Here is a 24,826-nt window from a genome sequence, read left to right as displayed (position 1 = left end):
GTAGCTTTGCTGGTGCCAGAGCAGTTGATGGTGCCACACTGTGAGGGACAACCACTAACTGTGCAGGTGGAAAGCCCAGACCTTTTGGGGCCATGGGTGTGAGCTGCCTGACCCCAGCTGCCTGACCTTGTTGTCTTCCCCCTTCAGGTCTCCTGGGCCCCACCATCCGAGCAGAAGTCTATGACACAGTGGTCGTCATGTTTAAGAACCTGGCCTCTCGCCCATACAACCTCCACGCCATCGGGGTGTCCTACTGGAAGGCGTCAGAGGGTAAGTCAGGCAATAGCAAGGTGCTGCAAGCCCTTGCACAGCACCTCCTGCTCTGCTACCTGCCTGCCAGGAGGGAGCACGTCCCTCGCTGACCCTGCTATTCAGGTCCATCTACGAGGACAGTCAGAGAGATGGCTTAGCCTAGGGCAACAACAAGACCACGCCCAGCCCAGACATAAGCTGAGATGAGCAAACAGCCCAGAGCAAACCCATATCAGTTATAGGGGTAATACATAGGTTAAACCTGAGGTTGGATGCTTAGGGCCAGGATGGCTGTGCCCTCCACCATCAGGGCAGGTGGTGGGTACACAGCCCAACAAGCAAGTCTCCAGCACAGCTCTGCTCACTGCCCTGAGACCGGCCATCACTGGTGGGAGTTGGGCTGGCCCCAGGGGCTGGGGGGGAGGGAGGCTGTGCTCTGGGTTGGGGGAAGAGGCATTTCTGTAGCTACGATGTGTTGGGGATGAATCTTCAGTGACATTTGCCTGTTCCTTTGGCTTTAGGTGCAGGGTATGAGGATGAGACCAGCCAGCCAGAGAAGGAGGGTGACAGGGTGGATCCAGGGAAGACACACACATACATCTGGGAAATCCAGGAAAACAAGGGCCCGACGGATGGTGACTCACCATGCCTGACCCACTCCTACTCTTCCAACACTGACAGCGTGAAGGACATCAACTCCGGTTTGATTGGAGCTCTGCTCGTGTGCCGACCTGGTAAGGACAGCACAGGATGGGGACAGGTCACATGCAATCGTGAACTGAAAAGCAGAAAATTCAAAAGAGTCTGAACATAGCAGTGGAGTGAGTAAGCTGTGGTCAACAACAGCACTTCTGGGGTTTGGCCCTTTCATCAAAGAGTCTATTCCCAGTGCAGAAACCAAACACACTTTGGATTTCCCTGTTGGAGAGAAATCAGTTGCTTCTTTCCTTTGCAAGATTTCAGACCATAGATGAAATCTCCTACCTTGTATCTGAACCTTATCTAAGATGAATCGCTATGGAGGCATAAATGTTTGTCTTCCCTTCAGAGCTTCACCAAGCTGTGATAGTTCAGCGTCAGCCAGGGTGCTTTGTCAAACAGGGTTTTGTCAGAAGAACTAGAGGGACGTTTGTATCTGCAAGGTTAAGGATGAGGCAGGAGAGAGGCAGGACACCTGGGGCACTGCTTGGTCCACAGTACCTGTGCCTGCTCCTCTTCCTTCAGTAAACATGGAGGTGATGAAATCCTGGCTGTTAATACTTGCTGGATGCAAGGCACCAAGAAGTGTACCTGGGGTGCGATTGGTCACCCCTGGTTGAGCCAACTCCTGGAGGTAGTTGTCTAGACCCCTCTGTAGTCACTGAAGAGGAATGGGTACGAGTCACCTCCTCCCAGGGCACTGTCTGCAGGCTCCAGTGTCTCACCAGAAGCAGTTTCTCCACTAAGCAAAGTCTAGACGATGAGCAATGAGCACACACAGACAATGGTGCCGATGAGGAGGCTAGATAAAATGGGTTCTTCCAGGTGACTAAGTGGATCCTGAGAGCCTTCAAGTGGAAGGCAGCACAAACTGACCTTTTGATGCCTTCTGAGTGCAGCTGCCTCTCAACCATGGGCTTTTGGGGACTGCAAGGCTGGAAACAGGGCTGTGCCAGTCGTGACAAGTGACAAAAGCAATCCACAGCCTGTCCTTGATTTACCAGTTCTTGGAGGGCACAAAGGGAATTCCCTGGGAGACGGGCATGGTACTTGCTGACCTATAAAGAGATGCATCCTGTGGCATCTTGCAGGCACCCTGGCGAGCGATGGGAACGAGGACACGCGGCAAGAGTTTGTGATGCTCTTCGCAGTGTTTGATGAAGGTAACTACCCTGCTGTCTGGTGTCAGACCTTGAATTCAGCTTGGTCCGGGGCGCATGCTTTGGCCATGGTGTGAGCACAGCTGCTCAGCTCCCACACTGCCTCCTGAGGGTTTGAGCCTTATACAGCCTCCCCAACCAATGTGCTCCTGGTGCAGTACTGACACTCCTTCTTCAGTTCCCCAGATGCAGGGAGCTTGCAGCGCCCCCCCAGCTCCCCCGTCCCATGCCCTGGCCTTGTTCCCATCACACAGGCTAAAGCTGTGGGGAGTTATGCCCTGTCATGTGGAATGGTCACCACCACATTCATGCAGAGCCATGGCCAGGTCTGCTGTGGATTTCCAACAGGCACCACACATTTGACCTCCCTGGATTTTGGCTTTTATACTGTTTCACCCCAGTGGGAAGGTTTCTTTTTTATTGGAAATGCTCTCAAGTGAAAGCTGACTGCATCCTCCTCTCTCCACAGGGAAAAGCTGGTACACTGAACCCAGCTCCCTGGCAGCTCCTCAGCCCCTGCCTCACAACAGGACGGAGCTGCACACCATCAATGGCTACATCAATGGCTCATTGCCTGGTGAGTACAGGACAGGGACAGAGGGCATGGGAGGTGCTAGGAACAGGGGTGTAGCCAGGTCTGTGAGATAGCTTGTGAAAGGGTGCGAGAAGGGACATCAAGAGGGGTTTCCAGGTGATGGATATGTTAGGCTGCGTTCACCCCAGAGAAACTATCGCTTCTCAACTCCTTAATCTGCCTTGCCCATTTACAGTGGGGCATGACCTGTTTCCGGCTGTCTGTGTTGCCAACGCAGCTGACCTCCTTCTCGGTCTCCAGGAATAGTGCTGGTAGCAAAGAGTTTCATCTCTTGTAGCCCTGTGAACGAGGCTGGAGATAGTGCGTTGAGGGGAAAATTCAGCTCTCACTAGCCTGGCTGTGGCAACACACCTTTAGGATTTGGGGAATAGAATCATTTAAGTTGGAAAAGACCTTTAAGATCATCAAGTCCAACCATAAGCCTTTCACTGCCAAGTCCACCACTAAGCCATGTCCCTAAGTGCCACATCTACATGTCTTTTAAATACCTCCAGGGATGGTGACTCAACCACTTCCCTGGGCAGCCTGTGCCAGTGCTTGATAACACTTTCATTGAAGAAATTTTTCCTAATATCCAATCTAAACCTCCCCTGGAGCAACTTGAGGCCATTTCCTCTTGTCCTATCACTTGCTACTTGGGAGAAGAGACAGACACCCACCTCGCTACAACCTCCTTTCAGGTAATTGTAGAGAGTGATAAGTTCTCCCCTCAGCCTCCTTTTCTCCAGAAAAGCAAAAGAAAAGGCCATTTGTGGTCTCAGTGAAGACAAAAGTTGGCATTTTCTGATATTCTTCTGGGAGAAGGTCCAAAGCTGCTTGAGAGTGAAGAATCTCCAAGGCAAACTGGGAAGCACTGTTAGGAGAGTCATTACCATAAGCAACCTTGGTGAACCACACCCTGAAACCTCCCACCTGGGTCTGGCCATTCTCCAATAGAAAGCAAAAGCAAAACTCACCTAAATTCCCTGTCCTGGTAGATCCATGGAGCTTAAGACCTGAGTAGACCTCATGGTCAGCCACTGTAGCTGCACAGTGGCTTTCCCGTTGAGAAGATATCCACTGCCACCCAGCAACCCCCTGTCTGGCTGCAGGACCTGGCCTGAGAGGTGTCTGATGGAAAGGTGGCAATGGAGAGCTGAGGGCCTTGGGACAGAGCCTCCACCCTGTCTCCTCCTGGGCTCTTGGGATCTGTTCCAGTCACCTATCACACTCAGTGCCAAAAACAAGTGGTTGACTCTGTATTTGACTTTGTTTGGCTTCAGCTTCCAGGAACTTGTTCTTGTTATTCACTTCACTGCCAGATTACAGAGCCCTTCAGCACACACTCAATTTCTCCCCAGGAGAATATTTTTACAGTGCAGTCAAGTCCTCTCCCATTTCCTAAGCACACTGAGCTCTTTGAATCTCTCAGAGGAAGGAACTTTCTCCAGCCTTCAGATAATCCTCGTGACCTCTCTCTGCCCTTTTTGCGGTATTTCAACTACTGCTGAGGACATGCTGGAGCCCTGCCCCAGATGCAATGTTTTAGTATCAGGCTTTTCAGTGTTGTGATCAAACAAATTATTCCCCTCTCCAGTTCCCGATTCCCCTGTTTATAGAGTCAAGGAGCACATCTACCTCTTTTTTCCACTGCATCCCGCTGTGAGCTCCCATCAGCATGCCTCCCAAAGCCTTTGCCAAAGTCCCCCACTCTGTAAACCTAGTCTTATCTCAGAGGGATGATGTGGCCTGTGCCTCTGTTTTGCTCAGACAGTCCACATTCATATGAGACTTCTCCAGCCTGAAGCGACCACCTTGTGATGCAGGGGACTCAGCACATGTCAGGCTCTGAGTCCATGACACCAAGAGTGGGGACAAGGGATGGATGCAGTGCTGACTCCTGGATGCTGTCCTTCTCTCCTGGCAGGTCTCACACTGTGCCTCAAGAAGCAGGTCCACTGGCACGTGATCGGGTTGGGCACTGGGCCAGAAGTCCACTCCATCTTCTTCGAAGCCCACACATTCCTGGTGAGAAGCCACCGTCTCAGCAGCCTACAAATCTCTCCTGCCACATATCTCACAGCCCAGACCATGCCAGGAACAGCTGGCTCCTTTCGGATGTTCTGCCAGATTCTGTCCCATCATCAAGGTAACCTTATTCTGCAAGAGCTCAGGGGAAATGAAGTTCAGGGGATGGCCCGGGCTCAGGGTTCTATCCAGTGCTGCAGCTCCAAGGCCCCTCCTGCTCCATAGTGTTACATCCACATGCAGTCTGACCTGTGACCAGGATGTTATAGGTTGACCCATGTGATGGCCCATTTGATGGGGACAGTAGTGGAGAGGACATGTCCCAAGCAGAGCCTGGGGGAGTGCACGCCTGTGCTGGCATGTCAATGTGACCCTTTCTGCCCGGCTTGTCTAAACCCAGCTGGCATGGAGGCCATTGTGAAAGTGGAGGAGTGTCTGGAGGAGCGCCTAATGAAGATGGGGAAGCTGTCAGATGAGCCAGAAGATATGGATTACCCTGAAGAAGATGAGGAAACATACCATGTGATCCAAGTGCGCTCTTTTGCCAAAGAGAAGCCTGTGACCTGGACTCACTACATTGCAGCTGAAGAAATGGACTGGGACTATGCCCCCGTGAAGCCAGTGTCTCTGGACAGGTGAGAGCAGGCATGCGTGCCCATGAAGCTGCTCCTTGAGGCAGCCCTGCCAGCTCTTCCCCTCTTCTCCAGAAATTTATTTTCCTTCTGCCCAACCTGGACAGTTTTGTTCTTCTTTATTAACACTAACAGTATGGATGCAGGACAAGGATGGTCTTGGGGAGGCCATGGGAAGGCAGGACCTGGCTTTGCTCCATTTTACCAAATGACCCACAAAGGCATTTGTCTCTGGGGCATTTGTCTCTCTGTTGCCCAGGTCTCCAGGGCCAGTCCCTTCTGAGCAGGCAGCAATGCCTGGTGACCCTTCTCACCTTCCAGCCAGGAGACTGTGCACAGCTGGGACATGTGCCCACAGCCCCAGAGTGTGGGTGTCCTTGCCCTGTCTGGAAGAAACTGCTCTAGATGGCAGAGGCAATTAGCCCCTGTTGCTGCCCCACTTCTTGGAGGGGGAGGTGATGCAAGTGCAATATCTCAGCAGAAGTACCTTAGTCAGCACTAAATGGTGATGATGCTTGTCAACAGTCCTGACGTCGCTCTGCTGACACAGGTTGTGTGGGCTGGGGCTGGCGTGGTATTGGGGTCACCAGGTTCTGCCCTAGATGGGGATCCCAGCCAGTGGCTGCTGGAGCAAGGCATGTGGGGCAGAAATCCCCATCTGCAGCCCCTTGGAGGGTAAGCCAGAGGAGGTGTCATGGTTTAACCCCAGCCAGCAACTAAGCACCACGCAGCCACTCACTCACTTCACCCCCACCCAGTGGCATGGCTGAGACAATCAGGGAAACAACCCATAAAACCCATGGGTTGAGATAAGAACAGTTTAATAGAACAGAAGGGAAGAAAATAATAATGATAATAATAACAATAATAAAATTACAACAATAATAATAATAAAAAAATTGGAATATACAAAACAAGTGATGCACAATGTAATTGCTCGCTACTCACCGACCGATGCCCAATTAGTCCCTGAGCAGTGATCCACCCCCAGGCCAACTCCCACCAGTTTATATACTGGGCATGACATCACATGGTATGGAATATCCCTTTGGCCAGTTTGGGTCAGCTGTCCTGGCCGTGTCCCCTCCCAACTTGTTGTGCCCCTCCAGCATTCTTGCTGGCTGGGCATGAGAAGCTGAAAAATCCTTGACTTAGTCTAAACACTACTTAGCAACAACTGAAAAAATCACTGTTATCAACATTCTCCTCATACTAAATCCAAAACATAACACTATACCAGCTACTAGAAAGAAAATTAACTCTATCCCCGCCAAAACCAGGACACCAGCTTAGGGCTGGCCTTGCTCCTGGGAAGGAGTTGGGATGATCAAGAAAAAGGCAGCTGCTCTGCTGCCTTATGCCTGCACACTGGGGGTGTTCCCTGACACAGGACAATCTGTCATGCTCTCAGCTCTCACAGTCACCACTTCCCTCCAAGGCAGTGTCAGCCCAAGACTGCTACTGTGCAACCTAGTTGAAGCTTTCTCCATTAAAGAAGCACTGAATCACTTGAAACGTTATTCCCCAGGATGCATATTATGATTGCAGGGGTGGGTGTCACCACTGTGCACTGGTCGTCCCTGGACAGCTGTGTAGGTCCTTGGATGATGGAAGGTCTTGCTCTGGTTCTGACAGCGTCCCATTTGCTCTTTCTCTGCCTTGCCTAAAGAAACATCACAAGCCTGTTCCTGGAGGCTGGCCCTCAGCAGATCGGTTCAAAGTATAAGAAAGTGATGTTCGTGGAGTACGAGGATGCAACCTTCAAGAAGCGCAAGGTGTCAGATCAACTGGACAAGGGAATTCTGGGGCCTGTCATTAAGGGGGAGGTTGGAGATCAGTTTAAGGTAAGAGAGAGATTGCTTTCCACAAAGAGAGACTGGAAGGGGAAACTTCAAAGCTTGATGCTGTTGTTCCTAATAGCTCTTGGTTTGTGGCTGAGGTCTGACATAAGTCCTTGAGGTGCTCTATCATGTTTGGTAATGTCCAAAGTTCACCACAAAGGCAGATGTTACTGAAAGCTAAAGCTAAATACTCTCAGTGAGATCAGCAGAGATGCACCGGATATGGCCCAGTCCCCTTGATTTGACTTCATTGCAGACATCTTAGGAATCGTGTGAATTAATCCATGACACATGGCATCCAGCACCTTCCTCTGAGGCAGGAGTGTCCTCTCATCCTCCACTCTTCTCCATCTGTGTGCTCTTACCATACAGTATTGGGGACTGTCGCTTGTGTCTCCCCAAGTGTCTCTACTGACCACTTGACTTGTTTACTGCTAGGGGGAATGGGATGGTTTCCAGGAACTTCACATTTCTGCTCCCTGCCTGGGATTTCCTATGTAGTTGTGGGCATGGACCTGAAGGTAACACCTGTGGCAAAGCCCCGACAGAGCTATTTAGAGAAATAAATGAAGGGCTTCATGCAGTGAAGTGGGGAGCACTTTGAAGCTGTTGACTGCTGTGCATACTTAGCGTCTTGGTCCTCTGAGGCCTCCTGGACTGACAGACCTCTTCTGTCTCATATGCAAAGTGAGACTAAAGACAGCAACTTTCCCTTTAATAAATCTGATATTTTCATGCCCTCCCTAAAATGGGCATCTCCCTGAAAGATGGACAGTGTAGACTAGTAGAGAAATAAACAGTCATTTCTTCTATTCTGACTCCTGCTTTTTGGTCCCAGACACATCTGGGCTCCTCCCCACTGGACACTGGCAGGCAGCCGATCCCAGAGCACAGCTGCCCAGTGTGTACCTCTCTGTGAGGACACTGAGAGCAGCCTCAAGGGTTCAAAATGTTCAGAAGGCATTAAACGTTCCTGCTGGCTGTCCTTATTTCAGATCGTGTTCAGGAACCTGGCAAGCCGACCATACAACATCTACCCTCACGGCCTCACCAGTGTAAGGCCATACCATGCCATGAAGCCCTCTCAAGGTAAGGCAGGCCATGAGAATTTGGGACATCAATTGGCCACTGCTATTCTGGGCCAGGAGAGCTTCCTGTAGCCCGTGGTAAGACTGGTTGACCAACCCATCCATCCAAGTGCCTCAGCCCTGCAATCCCAGAGATGATGATGATTCTTGGTTCATGTACCCCTTGGTGCCATGTAACCCTGTCTGTAAGGAAGTCTTGGATGATGGCTGGAAGAAGGGGCACTGTCAAACAGGGAGCTGGGACCATGTTGTTTGATCCATCGCGGAGGTCTCCACTTTCCGATGAGGCAGGAACCACCCCGGTGATCCTGCCTGTGTTTGCCAGTTTGCTTACAGTCCTCGTTCCCTGGGGTCCCCCCTCCCTGCTTTAATGTGGGGTGTTCATTATGATTCAGACTCTCCCTCTTGCAGCTGTGCTGTTTTCCTGGTTTCAGCTGGGATAGAGTTGATTGTCTTCCTAGTAGCTGGTACAGTGCTATGTTTTGAGTTCAGTATGCGAAGAATGTTGATAACACACTGATGTTTTCAGTTGTTGCTAAGTAATGTTTAGTCTAAAGTCAAGGATTTTTCAGCTTCTCAAGCCCAGCCAGTGAGAAAGCTGGAGGGGCACAAGAAGTTGGCACAGCCAGGGCAGCTGACCTAAAGTGGCCAACAGGGTATTCCATACCATGTGACATCACATCTGGTATAGGAACTGGGCGGGGGGGGGGACAGGGGGATCCCCACTCGGGGACTAACTGGGCGTGGATCAGTGGGTGGTGAGCAATTGCACTGTGCATCATTTGTATATTCCAATTCTTTTATTATTACTGCTGTCATTTTATTAGTGTTACCATTATCATCATTAGTTTCTTCTTTTCTGTTCTATTAAACCATTCTTATCTCAACCCACAAGTTTTACTTCTTTTCCTGATTGTCTCCCCCATCCCACTGGATGGGGGGGGGAGTGAGTGAGCAGCTGCATGGTGCTTAGTTGCTGGCTGGGGTTAAACCACGACAGCTGTTTTTGCTCTGTGGTTGTTGAGTTACCAGGTCCCTTTCCCAGACTGCTTTCATCCCCTGCCAGCATGCTCCCAGGATCACAACTTGTGCAAGGCAATCCCATATCCCACCAGGACAAAATTGTGCCTCCCCTCCTCTTCTCTGCCCTTTCGGGTGCATTGCTGTGACAGGCGCAAGTACAGAGGCTGGAGAAAAGCTCCTCTGCTGCAGCAGAGGTGGCAGAAACGGGACAGAAGGAGTTCAGTGAACTAGGTCAGCTTTGTGATGTGTTACTATCTAAATTAAGGTTTTCCTTCAGGAGAGTCAAAAGTGCAAAGCAGCCCATCAGCTGGCAGGACTAAAGGAGCCAAGCCATGCAAAGGAGCTGAGAGCCCTGTCCTTGCCCCTCTGTCAACATCCCCCAGCCAGACATGTCTCACCAGCTTTGGCAGCAATTTAACTCTGTGAAAGCGGGCAAGTCATGGTCCTGGAGCACAGGGATGATGCTCTTTAGGGGAGTATAAATAAAAAGAGCTATTCCTACCCTGACACATGAGCTTTGCAAACCATGCTCTTATAGCTGCTCAGCTGGGCACTTGGAACAGAGAAAGGTCTTTTCCTAAAGCTATGTCAGTGCAAGATCCTGCTGAATGCTCAGAGGATTTATTTGCATTTGAGTTTTCCTTCTGTTCCTTCCAGACCTCCTTGCTTTTCTCATGGTCTAGCTGTTTTTGCTTAAAAATCTATCTTTCCTTGCATTGTCTTTCAGCCACTTCTGGTACCCAGCTCTGTACCTTGATCTGCAAACTCCTTTAGGCAGCCCAGAGCCCAGACACAGCTGAGACTGGGCAAATTTTCCAGTTTGCAGGATTTTCAAGGGCTTTCAAAATCAGGCATATGCCTCTCTATCCTCATCTAGTCCCAGGGGCTCCTTTTGTCCAGATCAACTTTCCACGTAAGCATATGCTAGCAGCTAGTGTGCCATCCCAGTGTGGGCATGGGTTTGGGTATTTTTCTATGCAACTTGTGTGGTCAGGAAACCTCCTTTCTGAGCTCTTTTAAAAAGTGTGATCACCCCTTGCAGGAGCAACCCAGACCTAACTGATCTGCCCTTGGGCTGTGTGTTGCTAGATAAGGATGTGAAGGACTTTCCTATCCCCCCTGGCCAGTCATTCACCTACAGCTGGAGGGTCACCACTGAGGATGGGCCAACGCAGGCAGATCCTCGCTGCCTCACCCGTTTCTACTACAGCTCCATCGACCCGGTCCGAGACACGGCCTCAGGCCTGATTGGGCCCCTTTTGATCTGCTTTAAGAAGTCCATGGATCAGAGGGGAAATCAGGTGGGTCCTTCCTTTGTTGCCTCAACTGCCAGGCTGGAAAGGCTGGAATAACTGTCGTGGGTGAAATATTTGAGTAAAACCAAATTTGTCTGTCCTGTTCTCTTCAACCCTACCATCAGTCCCAATGCCCCTGCCTTCCCCATACTCCCTTGCATACTCCCTTCTCTCCAAATGTGGACACTAACTCCTGTGAAATAGCAGTAAACTGTTCCCCATGCACCCAGGCTAAGACACTGGGCCCCAGGGGAACTCCGATCAGACCAGGAATGACCGCTTCCCTCTCTGCCTTCCAGATAATGTCAGACAACATGAGATTGGTGCTCTTTTCAGTCTTTGATGAGAACCGCAGCTGGTACCTGGAGGAGAACATCAGGCGGTTCTGCACTGACGCAGCCCATGTGGATACCCAGGACCCCCAGTTTTATGCCTCCAACGTGATGCACAGTGAGTGCTCAGCCAGGGGGTCCCTGCAAAGCCCTGGCAGACACAGGGTCATCTCTGCCCCAGGGAACAAATAGGGAACATGCAGCAGCTCAGCAGCCATGGGGGAATTAGGTCCTGATGAAATGTTTCACCCCACTCTCTTTCAGCTATTAATGGCTATGTGTTTGACAACCTCCAACCAAAACTCTGCCTGCATGAAGTTGTGTACTGGTATGTCCTGAGTGTTGGGGCCCAAACAGATTTCCTCTCCATCTTCTTCTCTGGAAACACATTCAAGCGCAACATGGTCTTTGAGGACGTGCTTACCCTTTTCCCATTTTCTGGAGAAACGGTCTTCATGAGTTTGGAAAAGCCAGGTTAGTAACATGGGCTATTCTACAAACCATGGGCTTGTCATCATAGCAGAGATAAGTGAGGACCTCCAGCCAGGTCTCTGGTACCCTATCACATTTTGGCAGCCCTGAGAGCAAAGAGACACGCAACCTGCTGGAAGAGCAAAGTGAGAGGCAATGATTAAATCCTTCCAAAGCTTAAATCAAAGAAATTAAATTACTGTGTTTTATTTCATTAATAGGGTGTGTTAAGGTCAAACATGCTGCCAAGCCAGTAAGCTGGCTGCAGTAATGTGAGCCCCATGGACGTTACCTCTGCACCCTTAGCTCCAAGCTCGGAGGTCAAGGAGAGCAGCAGTGCTGTCCCTGCTGTGGTTTCAGCTGCTGCTGCTGGCATACCATTTATCTCCCGCAAGATTTCTGCAAGGACAGAAATCGCAACCATGGAGAAGTCCTAGAAAGGATTTGCTTCAGAGTTTGGTTTTATTTCCCCCCACTCAGCATTTTTTCCTTAGCATTTGCGAAAGTGGTGCTGCTAACCATTTCCTCACTCACAGAGGAAACAGAATTTACCATGTGATTGCAAACACTGATATGATGGTCATGAGCACTGCACCCCAAGCAAGCTGACAGGGTTCCTAGATACCTCAGGAAGCTTTCTAAAACCCAGCCAAACATTGCATCAGTTTGAGCTCTGATTTTTGCCTGCTGATCCGAAGCAGGCAAGCAGCTTGCCCAGCAGCAGATGACTGCTCTCTCCAGTGTCAGAGCCTGGTTATTACACACCTTTTGGTGCCTGGAGAAGAGGCACCCGCTGTGGGGAGCAAATACATTGACTGGGGTTGTGAGCAAGGGGCAGCCTTTTCATTTGTTTCTCCTTCAGTGGGAAAGATGTGATGAGTCTGTCTGGGAGAGAGGTGTATTTGACAGCACCAGCATGTCTTTGAGGGTGGATTAAGTTGACTACTCTGCTGCTGGCAATAATCCTGGAGGCTCTGTGGGTACTCAGTGCATTAACTGTTCACCAAGCTATTGCTGGGGCCTCTCAGGTGTGTGTAGCTCTCTAAGCTCTGGCAGGAAACACTGGCCCTGCTGATGGTGCTTGTCAGGACTAGCTCTGATGTTGCCAGCAACCCTGATGTCTTGTGAGTCCAGCTGTAAGATATTCTAGGGATTATGAAAACATGAAATCACTGCCACAAGCCAGAGTCTGCCTGAAAATACAGGTTGCACTAGCAAGGGAGCAGCATGAGGGTGGCAGGTCTTCTGATTTCCTGCTGTGGTGGGCTGATGGTGTCCTCTTGTCCTCTCTTGAGACAGGCATCTGGACGCTGGGGTGCCTGAATCCTGATTTCAGAGACCGAGGGATGCATGCCAAGTTCACAGTCTTGCAGTGCCAGCATGAGCAATACCCTGATGGGGAAGACTATGTGGATTTTGAGGAGGAGGAAGGTGCCTTTGACTTCCAACCCAGGGCCTTCTCTAAAAGAAAGAGATGGTATAGGCCATGTGTGAATGACCAACTGAACGTCACCTCTTCCAGAAATGAGACAGAGAAGCCAAGATTGTGCTTGACAGAACCCAGCCATGGGGCCCTCCTGAGCAATGGCAGGATTTCTGATCCCTCTTCCAATGGCACATCAACACTTTTAGGAACAGTCCCACATCCACCTGATATTTCCATGTTTTCTCTGCCAGAGACAAAGTATGAGCCAGTGTCCTATGACTCCTTCCTGGAAGATGAAGAATTGTCAAAAATCATCAGCCAGGACGAAGGGTTTGGAGCTCTCCCACCTGGAGAACACTTGGCGAGTGTCAGTGGAAGGGTCCATGGTACAGTGAGCTCAGAAGGTCAGCAACAGCTGCACCAAGCCATACAAACTCCAGGAGATACTCTGGCAGGAAAGAAGGAGACAAAAATCTCAGAGGTTCAGGAGCCAGTAAAAAGGACAATAGTCCAGTCTGGTGGTACATTACACATCCTGGAACCAGAGCCTCTGAAGACAACTACTCATGCAACTAGCTTGTGGGACTCAATTGCTTATGCTGCTAGCAAAGCTCCTCTTCAAGACAACAGGAGCTTATTTCACCAGAATGACCTGGAGCGCAATCTGGGACTTCAAGGCACATCTTCACAGGGTGCTGAGGACAAGTTGCTAAGAGGGGTTGATAAAATATCCTTAAATCTATACAAGTCAAAGCAGACAATCAATACAGAACTGGCTTTAAGTACTGATCATAACTCTTCCTCCACACTGGACAGTCCTTCTGCATCTTCAGACAAGACAGAAGACAACAGGACTTCTCATGCTGTGGTTCACAGTCACACCAAAGAAAGCAATTATTCTTCAAATGAGCTAGATGCTAGGCTGGAAAAAAGACCTCACAAAGTGGTTTTGCAAGGCGTTTATGAATCTTTTGAAAGGGAAAATGTTTCTTTCTCAGACCTGGGACCCAGCAATCCTGTACAGGAACAAATCCTCACAGATGAGAGTAACTCCTTGCCTGCAAAAAGTGGCACAGAACAAGAAGCCAGTGAACTTGCCAAAGGCACAAGCCTTCTTGAAGCCACCTTTGCACACACCAATGACCTTGAGCCTTCCAACTATGTAATGACAGAAGAGAGGGATGAATTAATCTTGGAGGAAGTGTTTCAGGATGCTACAGCTACTAAGGAATTGCCAGAGATGGACAATCTTGCCTTTCCTGAATCAAACGTCATGGCCAATGACACAAGGCAGTTCCCAAATGCTTTCTTAAACAGCCCTGAGCAGTTTCTGAGACACAGAAATCCAGCCCCGAGTGTGAGTGGCCCTGACAGGAGGCCTCGACAAGCCAGGTCACTGGAGAGCAAAGGCTTGATGCGTGGTCTGGGTCTTCCCAACACCAGTTGGCCTGGCAGCAGGGAGCCCCTTTCTAAGGGTAACAAAGCAGAGCAGGATCTGGCCAGCCAGACCCCTGAGACAGCAGTGAACAAGAAAGCCGCAAAGGCGTGTGGACCTCATCTCCCTTTTTGCAGCACTCACTTCAAAAAGAGGTCCTTGATATCAAGTGACACTTTGCCTGAGGTGATGGTGGCCCAGCAAAGCCTGGAAGAAAAATCAAACATGGTTGAAGGGAGACTACACATGGGCAGGGATACTCCACAGGCTCTGCTTGGAGATAGTGCTGACGAGATGCATCCTGAGGAGAGGCCAAGCACAGATGAGGGTGTACAGAACAGCAGTGAGGGGGCCCAGCGCAGTGGACGCTCCTTCCCCATGCAGGGAGCACTGGGGAGCAAGGTGGTGATGGCAGCAAGCAGCTCAGAAACACAGGCTGCTGCTGTGGCTGCAGACCTGGCCTCAAACTGGGATCCAGTCTCCTTTGGGGCAGCGGGACACACTGGGGGCTCGCAGAGCGCAGCTTTGGCTGAGCTGCAGCTGGGCAAAGGTGCTGTCTGGGGGGCTCCTGGGAGTAAGCAAGTTCAGGGGAGAAGCCAGATGGAGGAGGAGACAAACTCTGTGGAGCAGCTAGGTCAGTTCAGTCCTCAGCCTCAGCAGCTCAAGGCCAATGTCATGGAGGGCTACGTGCCTGAGAGCACATCTGGGCAAAGCCCAGAAGAAATCCCTATGAAACCAGCTTCCAAAGAGAACTATTCCCTGTCTCCAGGCAGCCTTGCTCACAACCACAGCACTACCAAAAAACCAGCCGAATACATGCAAGCCAGTCCGGATGGATGGCAGGTGCTTGGTGGGGAAGACGTCCTCAGAGAAACCAGGAAAAGAGAGGACCATGGCCTAGGAGAGCCTAAGGAAGATCAGGAAAGCAACAGCACAGCTGGAAAGAGGAACCATGCCCCAGGACATAGGGAGAGACCACTATTGAACAACGGGACCTATTTAAGCCCCTCGAGGCTAAAGGCTGACAAGCCAGACTATGACGAGTATGGTGACACAGAGCAGACCATGGAGGATTTCGATATCTATGGGGAAGAGGAGCATGACCCACGCTCCTTCCAGGGGGAGGTACGGCAATACTTCATTGCAGCGGTGGAGGTGATGTGGGAATACGGGAACCAGAGACCCCAGCACTTCCTAAAAGCCATGTAAGTGTGACTGTCCCGCAAGTATTCCTCCTGCACTGTGTGGCATGGCTTGATGCGTGAGTTGGCATGTCCTGGCAGGCAGGATCACAGGTCTATGACTGTACAATCCAGCCAAGCAGCCCAGGGGAAGGATGCTCCCAGCTCCTCCCCTCCACCTGGGGAGCTTCGTAACTCCAGCAACCTTGAGCTTCCTTGCAAATGGGTCAGGGATGGTCTAGGCTCTGCATCACCCTTGCCCTGCAGCAGCCCTGCCATGGATGCCCTCCCCATGGGACAGTATCACCTGACTTGCTTAACTGCCCTCACCCCAGCAGGGACCCCTGGAGTGGCAGGAGGAAGCCTTTCCAGCAGTACCGCAAGGTGGTTTTCCGAGAGTACATGGACGATTCCTTCACACAGCCGCTGCTGCGAGGAGAGCTGGATGAGCACTTGGGCATCCTTGGGCCATACATCAGGGCAGAAGTTGAAGATGTCATCATGGTGAATTGAAAATTCCCATTTCCCATAAAACCTAAAATCCCCCCATTGCTGTCTGTGCTCAGCCAGTGGGAGTGCTGAGGTGGGCCTGCAGGTCACCTTCAGGGCTCAGGGGCAGGAGCTGCCCTGTTGGCACCCTGCGTGGCATGTGGATGGCACCAGGTTGGGAGGCAGAGCCACCATTCAGAGGGACCTCAGTGGCTGGAGGAATGGGCCAGCAAGAACCTTGGAATGTTCAGATGCAAAGCCCTGGACCTGAGAGAGACCCAACTCCTGTAACATCATGGCCTGAGCAGCTCCTGGGCTCCATGGAGAGCCTTTTGGGTGAAGGGATTGCAAAAAGGGTAATGAGCTAAGCAGGGTTCAGTACAGCTTCTTTGGGTGCTCTATGTGAGGGCAGGCTTGGGCTTCCCTCACCACCAAAGGTCCCTCAGCACCCACTTAAGGAAGAGGTGAAAGGCTCTTCACCAGGCTTGGGACTCTTATGCCTGGAGAAGATGCCCAGTTTTCACTGAAATCTTCACCAGGATGGATTCAGCACCTTTGGGCTCCAGAGACAGTAGTGTAGCTGACCTTGGTCTCATTGAGCAGGGAGAGGGCCTCATCCTGCTGGCACAACTGGGATGTGCTTTCCACTGGGGATCACACTGCACAGCCACAGCTTGTGGTTCAGCAGGAGTTGGCCACTGCATGGAGCCCAGCTGGAGGCCTAAGCACAGGGGACATGACTGCCTCCTTCCCGCCAGCTGGCTGGATCCAACCCCAGAGTCCAGGGCACTCTCAGTGCTGAACCTAGCCTCCTCCCACACTCCCTTTGCTTTGCCTTTCCTCCTGTGCAGGTTACATTCAAGAACCTGGCCTCGCGGCCCTTCTCATTCCACTCCACACTGCAAGCCTACGAGGACATGCAGGGTGCAACACAGGGTGGAGATGTGGTGAAGCCTGGCGAGCTCCGGAAGTACTCCTGGAAAGTCCTGCCCCAGATGGCACCCACCACACAGGAGTTCGACTGCAAGGCCTGGGCTTACTTCTCCAATGTGGACTTGGTATGTGGGATCCTGCTCCATGGGGCATCCTGGAAGAAGAGATGGGCAGCCTGCCTGGGTCCTGGCTGTGAGGTCAGGGCTTTTCATATGGTGCTGTGCTGAAAGCAGCCTGCGGCAGTGTAGGTTCTCAGGTGTCTAATACAGTGATGATGCATGCTGGTGGTTTCTCTTCTCTTCCCTTCTCTTAATTGGGTTTTTCCCCCATTCCCCAGTTGTACCAGTTTATGAGACTTGTAGGGAACTAGCATTCTGCAGTCCCCTACCCCTCTGCCAAAGCTGGCTGAATTTGGCCCATGGGTTCCAATGGGGTAGGGACTGTTGGACACTTGGATAGACTTCCTTTGAAAGCATGTGCAAACACTTGCTGCACAGCCTTTCTTAGCTAGGGGCAGAGTGGGGATCCCCCAGTGAAACCAGCATGTCCTTCCTACCCTGCACATGCCATGCCCTGTGCATAAGGGGGAGCGAGGCCAGGGATGCCGACAGGGCCACCGCTTTCCTCGCTGTTGTGCCACTTGCGGGCATCAGTGTTGCCTCCCTCTCCAAGGCAAACCCTTCTTTCCTGGCTCTCTGGCAGGAGAAGGACCTGCACTCAGGCCTCATTGGGCCACTGATCATCTGCCGCCGTGGCGTGCTGAACTTCGTTTTCAGGCGGCAGCTGGCTGTGCAGGAGTTCTCCCTGCTCTTCACCATCTTTGACGAGACCAAAAGCTGGTACTTCCTGGAGAACATGGAGAGGAACTGCCGCCCTCCCTGCCACATCCAGCAGAACAACCCTGACTTTAAGAGAAACCATTCCTTCCATGGTGAGGACCCTTGCCCTTGCCCTTGCCCTCCCACAATCTATATTGGGATGGAAAAACCCTGGACCCTTGAGCCACTCCTGACTGCTGCCTTCCCCAGCCATCAACGGCTATGTGAGTGACACACTGCCTGGGCTGGTGATGGCTCAGCAGCAACGGGTCCGATGGCACCTCCTGAACATGGGCAGCACTGAAGATATCCACTCCGTCCACTTTCATGGGCAGATGTTCAGTGTCAGGACTAGCCAGGAGTATCGCATGGGAGTCTACAACCTTTATCCTGGTGAGATGCAGCAGGGGCACTGTGCACACCCCAACTGCCAGGGCTTCATGTCCATGCCGGTTAGGAAGTGCTAAGCCTGCGGGGTGATAGCAAGAAGGGTGAATGGATCTGGAAGAGTCTGGCTCTGTGTTTGCACAGTGCTTGGCACTGTGGCATCCCATTACAGCCAGTAACTCTCCTCTGGTCTGCTCTCCATTCCTGGCCAGGTGTCTTCGGGACGGTGGAGATGTGGCCTTCACATGCCGGGATCTGGCGGGTAGAGTGCAAAGTGGGAGAGCACCAGCAAGCTGGGATGAGTGCTCTCTTCCTCGTGTACAACCTGAGTGAGTGATCCTCTTTATGCCCTGGCCTGCTTGCTGCCATGGCTATGGCCAGCATTTTTTTGATCTCTATCCCCCAGGTCTCTCAGCATTTCCCCTGGGGTGGCCCAAGTGGGGTCTTCTGGGTTTTCACTCTGAAAGTCACAACTTCAGCCCTTGCAACGCTATTCAGCCCAGCAGAGAGCACAGAGTCAGGGATATGGCTGGGGTGAATGCTGGGAGACCAGCTTCATTTGCCTCCAAATATTTGCTCCCAGAGCTCTTGTTTTCCAAAACTGAGGGTCCCTGGACGCGCTGTAAAATGCATTTACCCCAGCAACTGCACGCACACACTGGTGCCTGCCCACACTGTCAGGAAGGTACAGTACCCAGCTGCCTAACCACAAGTCAAGAGGCAAACTGAGGCACGGAGTGATGGCAGGAGGCAGCAAGCAACACCACCTGACTGCAGGTTGCTCTGATAGAAAGAGCCCCAAGAGCAACTGCAAAAATCCACAGGAAATCTGACTCCATTCACCCCAGAACAACATGTTTCTACCTCACCATATGTAAACACTGGGGGAAGTGGTTTGTGAGAGTAGTATTTTATTACACAGTGACAGTCTCTCTCCTCTTCCTAAAGGAGTATTAAATGTTAGCCAGAAAATGTTTCCATAAGTTAAAAATCTGCTTAAGATTTCAAATTCGCATTTTCCCCAGAAGCATTTGCCATTCAGCAGAGATGCCAAGGTGTGACAAGTCACTAACAATAATGGTTATTATAAAAGACAAACAGCCTGTGCTCAGTGGACCAGAAGAGAGACACAGAGAGACAGGGGTGTCAGGCAGACTTTCCTTTAGCAACATGATACTTATGTTTAAAAGATGCGGCCTAGCAACAAAAAGGCCCAGGAGCAAGACATGGGTATAAGGAAGAGACACTTGTCAGCATTGCTGGGACATCACGACATGGGAATGAGAGGTCAGGGTCTCAGGCACAGGAGTTCGGCAAGAGGCTGCTGTGGCTGATACTGGGAACTCTCTGCTGCTGACATTGGGATCGGGAGCAAGAACTTCCAGCACCCCTAAAATTCAGGGATGGATGCAGCAGCATCTGAAGCCCACCATTTGGTGTGAGACAAACAAGCCTGGGGGCTCCTGGAGGCTTGAGACAACTTCCATGAGCCTGGAGGCTGCTACCCAGCCTAAGCTTTTCTTTCAAAAGCCTTGTTATCTAATCAAGTCTCACTGGTTTTCTCCCTCCTTCTCCCTGTTTGGCTGCAGACTGCCGAAACGCCCTCGGCCTGGCCTCGCGCCACATTGCAGATTCTCAGATCACAGCTTCAGGGCAGTATGGTGAGTAGGGATTGTTGCTGCAAGGGAGACAGGTGAGGTTGGGCCAGCTTCAGCCAACACAACTCATGGGCTTGCCTGCTCAAGGCTCTGCTACGCTGGGTCTCTGGCAGAGTCCATCTTCCATCCATGCCCATGTCTGTGCCCCACTGGGGACCTGCAGGTGCCTTCCCACATGTCTGGCCCATCATGTCAGTGCTCAGCCACCCTGTATGTGGCTACTAAACCCTAAGGTGATCGTCAGGCTCCATCCTGCAGATGGACTTCTCACGACCTCAGGCTGGGCAGCATCCTTATATCTGTGCACTCTCCTCACAGGGCAGTGGGCTCCTTACCTGGCCAGGCTGCATAACACCGGCTCCATCAATGCTTGGAGCACTGACCGCAGCAACGCCTGGATCCAGGTAAAAGGGGCCCTGTGGCTGGAGGCACTGCTGAGGGCATTGCAAGGGCATGCTCATGGCTGATGCACTGTGCAGAAGGACCTGTGCAGATGGCCAGTGTCTCCCCATCTGTGTCCTGCTATTTCCCTTGCTTCCCCTCTGGGAGGGGAGCTCTGAGACCCTAAGAGCAGTTGGTCTGGCCACGGTTGCTGCTGGCCTGACACCCAGATCCATCCTCAGTGCAGCAGAGGAATCACTTGATGGTCCAGCTGCAGCATTGGATTGTGCAAAAATCCCCCCAAGACCGGGTGAGAACAGCTCACCTCTCCAAACAGCTCTTCCCTGCCCTCTCCTAGCTGTTGGCTGACTTGTGCCCTTATGAACGACTGTTTTAACTAGGCTCATAATCTGTGCGCAGTTTTATCATGAGTAAGTGAGTTCTATGGGTTTATAGTGCATTGCCTGAACATGGCTCGGGTTTTCCATCAGAAATGAATCCCTAACTTTTGTTCCTCAGGTGGACCTTTTGCATCTCATGATTATTCATGGCATAAAAACCCAAGGGGCCCGTCAAAAGTTCTCCAGCCTTTACATCTCCCAGTTTGTTGTATTCTACAGCCTTGATGGGCAAAGGTGGAGGAAATACAAGGGGAATGCCACTAGCACCCAGATGGTAAGGCGAATGTGTCTTGAGGAGAGTATCTTCCCAGAGTAGGGTTTCTTGGGGTGATGAGGGCTAGGGAGCTCTGTATACAAGACAGAGATCTCCTGAGCCCCTGAGATATTTGATTAGGGCAGGAACAGTGAGCATTCACTGCCAGGATGACTGAATCCTGCAAGGGACTTGCTGTCTGTGTCCATCTGTCTCATTTTAAATTGACTGAGCTATTTCTTTCCACAATCCCAAGTGGCTGTAAGATCCACCACTTAATGTTATGTTGCATGTTACTTAAAGCTAGGCATAAGATTTTGCCTGAATATCTTATTTGACCCCAAAGGCAAATTTGGCTTTCTAAGAACATTGTGCAGATGCCGATGATTTGTAGGATCTCTATTCATTAGAAAAAACCACAACCTAAATATGCATAAGCTGATCATTCCAGCAGGAGAAGAAAAGTATCCAGAAAAGCCTCCATCATGTACTCCAGCTGTGGCCAGAATTTTCCCAGCTTCAAAAGTCCCAGGACTGACTTTTTTTTTCTTCTTTTTCTCCCCTCTGTTTGGTGAAAATATAAAAACATGTTCATTTGCACGGACCCTAAGTTTCTCCTCCTCCTGTTTCTCAGTGGTTCACCCTGATGTGGCCCATTCACACTTATTTGGTCTGAATCACATCTCAAATCATTTCCCTGAGCTGCCATTCTCTTGTAAGGATGGTGATAAAATACAGAAGTGTCAGACAGAAATGTTCTCCCCACTAATCCTTGTCCTGTCTAGCTCTCTTTCCACTGGTACAACAATCCTTTTTCTCCCTTTCCTTGCAGCTGTTCTTTGCAAATGTGGATGCAACCGGAGTGAAAGAAAATCGCTTCAACCCTCCAATCATAGCCCGGTACATCCGCATTAACCCCACTCACTACAGCATCCAGACCACGCTGCGTATGGAGCTCATTGGCTGCGATCTGAACAGTATGTCCCACCTCCAGATACCGAGCACCAAAGCCGGGGCCTGATCCATTGGGGTGCTGGGTGCCAGCTCCATGTGTTTCAGGACTCCCCAGGCAGTTGTGGAGGGGGAAGGAGGAGGCTGGAGATGGCATTGAGGTGTTGGGGGAACAAAGCTGGAAAATTTCATTATGGTCTTTGAGATAGCAATACCAGAGGGAGAACACGGGGCCAGCTCTCACCACCACTTTTTCCTGAACCACCAGAAACCTCCAGCAGCAGCTAAGCTGATAGCTGGGGAGCTGCTGCCTCAGTCTGGGGGAGCATGGAACAAGCAGAGACAGACACTATTGGCTTTTCCTCCACTCCAAGGCAAGACTGCTCTGGCCCACAGTGTGACCTGGGGCAGTGGTGCTCTGGGATCCTTTCTTTAGCTTCACACACTAGCAGGACAGACTCTCCAGCAGCTACAAGCGGCAGCGGCTGTGCTGTTGCTCCATGCCACAAGACTGCCAGCCGGCTCTGAGGCAGCTGTGCACATGCACACCTGATCACACCATGTGCAGGGTGTTTCCCTGCCAGGTATTCTGTTCTTCCCCTGGAGGCAGGTTCTCCTTATGTCCTGGCAGATGCACAAATTCTTCACATTCCTCCTAGATAAAATTGCCAGGCAGAAAAGAAGGTGGGACAAGTGGCAGGTGTAGTTTGGCACTCCCCAGCCAGAGCCATGCTGCACACAGGGGCCCTGAGCCATGCCATGACACTGCAGCAAGGCACAGGAGAACCTGTAACCAGGGAAAGTGCACGGAGGGTGGCTGGGGCAGTGAACAGCCAGAAGGCATCTCCGTGATGGGGCTGTTCCTCCCTCTGACAAGCATCACTCCTCTCTTCCAGGCTGCTCTGTGCCCCTAGGAATGGAGAACAGAGGGATCCCTAACCAGCACATCTCCGCGTCCTCCTACAGCACCAATCTCTTCTCCAGCTGGTCACCCTCACAGGCCCGCCTGAACCTGCAGGGGAGGACCAACGCATGGAGGCCAAAGGTAGCCCATGCAAGGAGATCCCCAGGCAGGCAGCTGGGGCATGGGCAGGCAGGTGGGATCCTAGAAGGCAGGGTACTTGCAACCTCTCCTAGCCAGGGCTGCATGAGGAGTGTGTACAGCCACGTGCACTGTGCAAGCTGCCTGCACACAGGCAGAAGAGTTGCTGCACTGATTTAGCACCCAGCAGCTCCAGCCAGACACCTGGTAGGGCAGGTGAAGCCCAGGACTATGTGTAGGGCCAGCTTGGCTTCCGCTGCAACGAACGTGTCTTTTTCATTGTTGCTGAAGGTCTGAAGGAAGTCTGTCCTTCCCCAGAGCAACAGCCCCAGTGAGTGGTTGCAGGTGGACTTTGAAGTAACCAAGAAGGTGACTGCAGTCATAACCCAAGGTGCCAAAGCTGTCTTCACCCACATGTTTGTGAAGGAGTTTGCTGTCTCCAGCAGCCAGAACGGCAAGCACTGGAGCCCAGTCCTGCAGGACGGCAAGGAGAAGGTAGGCTGAGCTGCTCCACGGCCAGAGACAGACCATGGCCATCCCTAGGGCAGCAAGCACAGCCCTTGGCAGCAAACATGCTCACGGGATTTTTTTGGAAGAGCGGTGAGCTGGGCTGTGCTTTTTCCTCCCTAAAGTGTTCCCAAGTGGTGATTGGGTTGATCATGTCTTCAAGTCATGGGCTTACTATACCAGCAGAGGAGAGCACACCCCTGATTTCTCTCTCCTCTCCAGATTTTCAAGGCAAACCAAGACCACACCAGCACAGTGATGAATAGCCTGGAGCCCCCCCTCTTTGCCCGCTATGTGAGGATACACCCCCGCCAGTGGCACAACCATATTGCCCTGCGGATAGAGTTCCTTGGCTGTGACACTCAGCAGGAGTACTGATGGCTGCAGGGCCAGACATGGGCAGTGCTGGCCCAAGGACCTGCATCCAACCAGACACTGGACTCTCACCAGGGCCAGAGCCAGCCCTTCAGGGCCCTGGCCAACCCTGCTGCCGGGGAGGAGAAGGCCTGCAGAGCTGTCACGGTGGCTGACTCGTTATCAGCTTCTTCCTGTCCCTCATCTACCAGATGCCATATAGTCAGACATAATGCTGAAGAATTAAACAGTAATTTTCCAGTATAATGCTGAAGAATTAAACAGTAATTTTCCAGTATCTCTCTGCACTTTCTCCTCTGCTCCAGCCCTGGATTCCCTGGGGGTTCAGTCAGCATTACCAGCAGCTAGTAATTAATTAGCCCCAGAGCTCCTCAGCTTCGTTTTGCATGAGCTCCCACTGCCTGGTCACAGTCCTGGAGGAGGAGGAAGCAGCAAAGATAAGGGCTGGGGGAGGAGGCCCTGCTCCAGGCCCCAGCGTCCATTTCACAATCAATGGGGATCAGTGGCTCACGGGAGGCAGCGCTTGCTCAACCTGACTCGGCACTGGGCTTTGGTCCTCCACTTCCCTTAATCTCCTTCCCATAATGCCCCTGCTGCCGTGGCTGAGTGCCATCATCCTGCTTTCCAAGGCTGCCTCGAGCAAGACCTCCTTGCTTGCTCACTTGAGTTCTGTAGGTGCCTGTGGCTCCCAGGAGCTCTGATGGGATCGTGACTGCTGGATGAGCTGCCGCCTTGCCATGATCCCCAGCAAGGTGTGTCATGGGCCAGAGCTATCTTCCCACAACTGGTGGCTGCTCCCTCCCTGGCACCTGCCCCAAACAGTGGCAGATGTTTCCCCTCCCAGGAATAGCACTGGCTCCTGCCTCATGCCTCTCATGGGGTGGAGACCTTCCAGAACAATGGCCACCTCACAAGGGCCTGGAGAACCCAGCAGGCTGTGGACCTGGGCACCATGCCTCTCCTGCATGGCAGTGGGAGCACTGTCATTGCTGCTGGCTTGTCAGAGCCTGCGCCAGCCCATCCTCAGCGATGTGAGTCCTCCCTCTGTGGCAGGGGAACCAGGCAGCCCGACAAACACCTCTGGTAGCTGCCATAGGGTTAGCAGGGTTATGAGGGGGTCCTGGAGAATAGTGGGGATCAGCCAGGTGCTGGCTGCCATCACACTGGGATGGGCAGGGTAGGTGCGCCAGGCCA

The 24,826-nt window shown here is 51.8% G+C and overlaps 1 protein-coding gene across 6 annotated transcripts in view; it reads left to right on the top strand.

Annotated features, from left to right (window-relative positions):
* F8 (coagulation factor VIII) overlaps window positions 1-23,909 on the top strand; it is a 37,230-nt gene extending 13,321 nt beyond the window's left edge. For 2 of the 6 annotated variants that reach the window (XM_069811234.1, XM_069811233.1), the window contains 24 exons: window positions 148-270; window positions 774-986; window positions 2,043-2,114; window positions 2,581-2,688; window positions 4,613-4,834; window positions 5,114-5,348; window positions 7,015-7,189; window positions 8,182-8,275; window positions 10,387-10,598; window positions 10,892-11,042; window positions 11,189-11,398; window positions 12,695-15,461; window positions 15,773-15,941; window positions 16,778-16,984; window positions 17,562-17,790; window positions 17,888-18,070; window positions 18,277-18,393; window positions 19,654-19,725; window positions 20,041-20,126; window positions 20,623-20,778; window positions 21,590-21,734; window positions 22,605-22,753; window positions 23,069-23,245; window positions 23,480-23,909. In XM_069811234.1, coding sequence (XP_069667335.1) covers window positions 148-270; window positions 774-986; window positions 2,043-2,114; window positions 2,581-2,688; window positions 4,613-4,834; window positions 5,114-5,348; window positions 7,015-7,189; window positions 8,182-8,275; window positions 10,387-10,598; window positions 10,892-11,042; window positions 11,189-11,398; window positions 12,695-15,461; window positions 15,773-15,941; window positions 16,778-16,984; window positions 17,562-17,790; window positions 17,888-18,070; window positions 18,277-18,393; window positions 19,654-19,725; window positions 20,041-20,126; window positions 20,623-20,778; window positions 21,590-21,734; window positions 22,605-22,753; window positions 23,069-23,245; window positions 23,480-23,635 — 6,428 coding nt within the window. In that variant the 3' untranslated portion in view covers window positions 23,636-23,909. Of the gene's footprint in view, window positions 1-147; window positions 271-773; window positions 987-2,042; window positions 2,115-2,580; window positions 2,689-4,612; window positions 4,835-5,113; window positions 5,349-7,014; window positions 7,190-8,181; window positions 8,276-10,386; window positions 10,599-10,891; window positions 11,043-11,188; window positions 11,399-12,694; window positions 15,462-15,772; window positions 15,942-16,777; window positions 16,985-17,561; window positions 17,791-17,887; window positions 18,071-18,276; window positions 18,394-19,653; window positions 19,726-20,040; window positions 20,127-20,622; window positions 20,779-21,589; window positions 21,735-22,604; window positions 22,754-23,041; window positions 23,246-23,479 lie in introns of those variants that run through there. The other 4 variants (XM_069811235.1, XM_069811236.1, XM_069811237.1 and 1 more) reach the window with 4 other exon arrangements.
* The last annotated feature ends 917 nt before the right edge of the window (window positions 23,910-24,826 follow it).

The sequence above is a fragment of the Haliaeetus albicilla genome, chromosome 23, assembly GCF_947461875.1.
Source record: "Haliaeetus albicilla chromosome 23, bHalAlb1.1, whole genome shotgun sequence".
In the NCBI taxonomy this organism is placed as follows: Eukaryota; Metazoa; Chordata; class Aves; order Accipitriformes; family Accipitridae; genus Haliaeetus; species Haliaeetus albicilla.
The sequence above is the reverse complement of the archived record's forward strand: the minus strand, read 5'-3'. Positions and strand labels throughout refer to the sequence as shown.